We start from the raw sequence: 2,961 nt of genomic DNA on the forward strand, positions 1-2,961 counted from the left end.
TGTTTTATTGATGCAAATTACACAAAATCGATAAAACATACGATAACAAAAAATTGTTTATTAATTTAATGAATTTGATAGATATTAATTAAAAAAATTTTTTTTAATTTTGGATTTTATTGTAAATATATATAAAAAGTCATTAATAATTTTGAGTGATTTCTAATTAAAAATTTGATGTTTAGAATAATCGTCAATTTTTCTATTTAATTTATTAAATAAATCAAAGATTGGAGCTTTAACTGAGGCAATATAGATCAAATATTAACTTCTTGTTTGTTTTTTACATTTATATTTTTAACATTACAAAATTACAAGTATTAATTTATTATGTACGAAAGCCTCATCGCTGTCCCTCGCTTAACGTAGATGTTATGTTAATGCAGTGAATGCGTGATTTGTATCGAAAGTCGAAATTATTTTTATCATATGGAGACTTGTTCCTCATCGCTTTCTTAAAGTGCATTCGCAAAATCTAGTTTGATTGGAAATTTTATACAGGATCAGAATTAATCCCGAGTTTTCTTGTCTTGCACTGGAAGTAATAATTTTGACAATGAGTCAATGACAATTATATGCTATATTTTGAAATCAAGTTAATTCAGTAAATTAATTCAGTAGTATACAATTTAACATACAATTTTCGCTTTTTTTGTTTTATTAAATGTTCTGCCTAGTAATAATAACGTTAATAATAGTACCATATCTTAATAATCATACGAATTTAGTATTATATATGGATATACATAATGATTATTTTTTTAAATCCAAATTGTTAAGTAAATAAATTTAAGCTTTATGCAAATAATTTGCTTATTTTTCGATGATTGCTCTAATAAAAATACGATTACGAACGTATATATTTAATTTTTTAATTGTTATTTTAAAATTATTTTTAGGTATTGGACATCCCGCCATTTCAGAAAATTGTTATTAATTTATATATATATATTATATACTTTTCTATGATAAAATACATGCAGATATATTACGAGATATATTTAACAAGTTTTGATTTTTGTCGATTTAGATAATTTTTACCAACATACTTTATGTTTTTTTATCAATAATATCGTGATTACATGAATTTAATTAAAAATGTGTGGATGCAAAAAATTCGAGGTAAGTCGAATGAGTATACCTTATATTAGCGAGGTATTAATAATTAAAATTTTGGCAAAATGTAGAAAAAAAAGATTGTTAAATTTTATATGTAATAACAAATTTTTCAGAAAGCATACTTAGTTCTTTAAAATCTCGCTATTATCAAGTTCGATTTATCTCGACAGTTGGTACCCGAGAAACTTTTGTATCCATACATATAAAAAAATTACAATAACGCATGTATTTTATTATTATTAAATATATTCCTTCGTAATCACCATTCCATAAGGAAATCATTTTATCTTTTTTATTTTTAATAAAAGATAATTTGTAGTAATATGTGGTAGAACATACAATTTTCTCACAAATGTTGATATTATATATTAATTGATATTAAAAATTGATATTAAAAATGCAATAAAAGTGAAATTAACATGCTATCAAAATTATTACTATTGTAAGTGGTCTGAAAGATTTGAATTCACACCCTCCTATAATAAGACCGCTGAAGTTTGATGGATTGCAACTTTTCTTTGCGAATGGATCTTGTGAATTTGATGTAGAATCAGAATACATCAAGTTCTTTTTTATGAAGATTCTTTTCTTCTTTATATCAGATACTAACCTTATCATAACGCGAGGGATCAACCTTGATGTGATTAAATTATCGGGATAATGATCTTAAACGCGATGAAAGTGCTATAATAAATGTATTAATGACTTTTTATCATATTAATAAGTTTTATAATATAATCGCAAGTTAATAATTAATAATAAATATGTCTAATTGATGTATTTCATTCCGCATTTATCAATATTTCATTAAATTGGTTTAGAAAAATTTATGTTATCGTATGTATTTTCGATATTTTCATATAATCCCGCATTATTAAATTTTGTTAATTGTACTCCTATAATATAATTTTTATTATATTTCGAACAACATTTTTTATTATACATTGTATTGTAAATAATTATTATTGTATAATAAATTATTGTAAAATAATTATTATTGTATTATTAAATGTATAAAGAATTACAATAAAAGATAATATTAACAAGCTATACAATATAATTGCTAATTATTTTATTGTATTTCGCTAATCAATGCAATATGATTAGCGAAATATAATAAAATAATTAGAGAGAGAGAGAGATATAAAAATAAAAAATAAATTTGAAACATATTTACCTGCAAAAACGAACTAAATTTAATAGTAACTCGTTTTTTTATAGTATATTTACAAAGTATATTTACAAAGAAAAGAGGACCGTCGTTAAAAAATGGCGGGGGTGGTGGAGGGCCTCTACAGGTTGATTCATTTTTATTCATTTAAATTTTTTTCACAATTTTAAATTAATTTTAAATGTAGTTTGCTTATACAATTAGAAGAACTCCAACTTTATTCAAATTGCAAACTGTAAATATAATTATAAATTCCATTCGTATAAGAATATGAATGAAAGACTACAATGCATTCTGGTGTTACACTATGAAACTAAATTGTGTTCCAACAAGTACTTTATACAGTGGAACGTCTCTAGGTTCGTTCGGGGAAATGTTATTAACGCTTTGTCATTCTATCTTTGTTGTTTGTTAGATATAAAACAAAGATAGAATGACACAAATAGCGCTAATAATATCTTCCCGAACATACTTTCTGTATCCTAGCTGGAAAACACCTTGTAATCTTTTCATGCTTTCACCATGTGCGAGTATATTGAAGCGCGTTGAGTATGTCGGATGCTAACCTATTGTACACTTCTGATCTGAATATATTCGAACCAGAAGAAAATAAACGTGTTCTATCTTGTCGATTATAGAATTGTGTAGAATTAAATATATATATATATATA

The 2,961-nt window shown here is 24.2% G+C and overlaps 1 protein-coding gene across 2 annotated transcripts in view; it reads left to right on the forward strand.

Annotated features, from left to right (window-relative positions):
* The first annotated feature begins 2,650 nt into the window (after nucleotides 1-2,650).
* LOC108684593 (exosome complex component RRP43-like) overlaps nucleotides 2,651-2,961 on the forward strand; it is a 2,461-nt gene continuing 2,150 nt past the window's right edge. The window contains exon 1 of one of the 2 annotated variants that reach the window (XM_018188989.1): nucleotides 2,651-2,839. In XM_018188989.1, the coding sequence (XP_018044478.1) occupies nucleotides 2,724-2,839 (116 nt within the window). In that variant the 5' untranslated portion in view covers nucleotides 2,651-2,723. The remainder of the gene's footprint in view (nucleotides 2,840-2,961) is intronic. The other variant, XM_018188990.1, reaches the window with a different exon arrangement.

Source organism: Atta colombica, unplaced genomic scaffold (genome assembly GCF_001594045.1).
Source record: "Atta colombica isolate Treedump-2 unplaced genomic scaffold, Acol1.0 scaffold136, whole genome shotgun sequence".
In the NCBI taxonomy this organism is placed as follows: domain Eukaryota; kingdom Metazoa; phylum Arthropoda; class Insecta; order Hymenoptera; family Formicidae; genus Atta; species Atta colombica.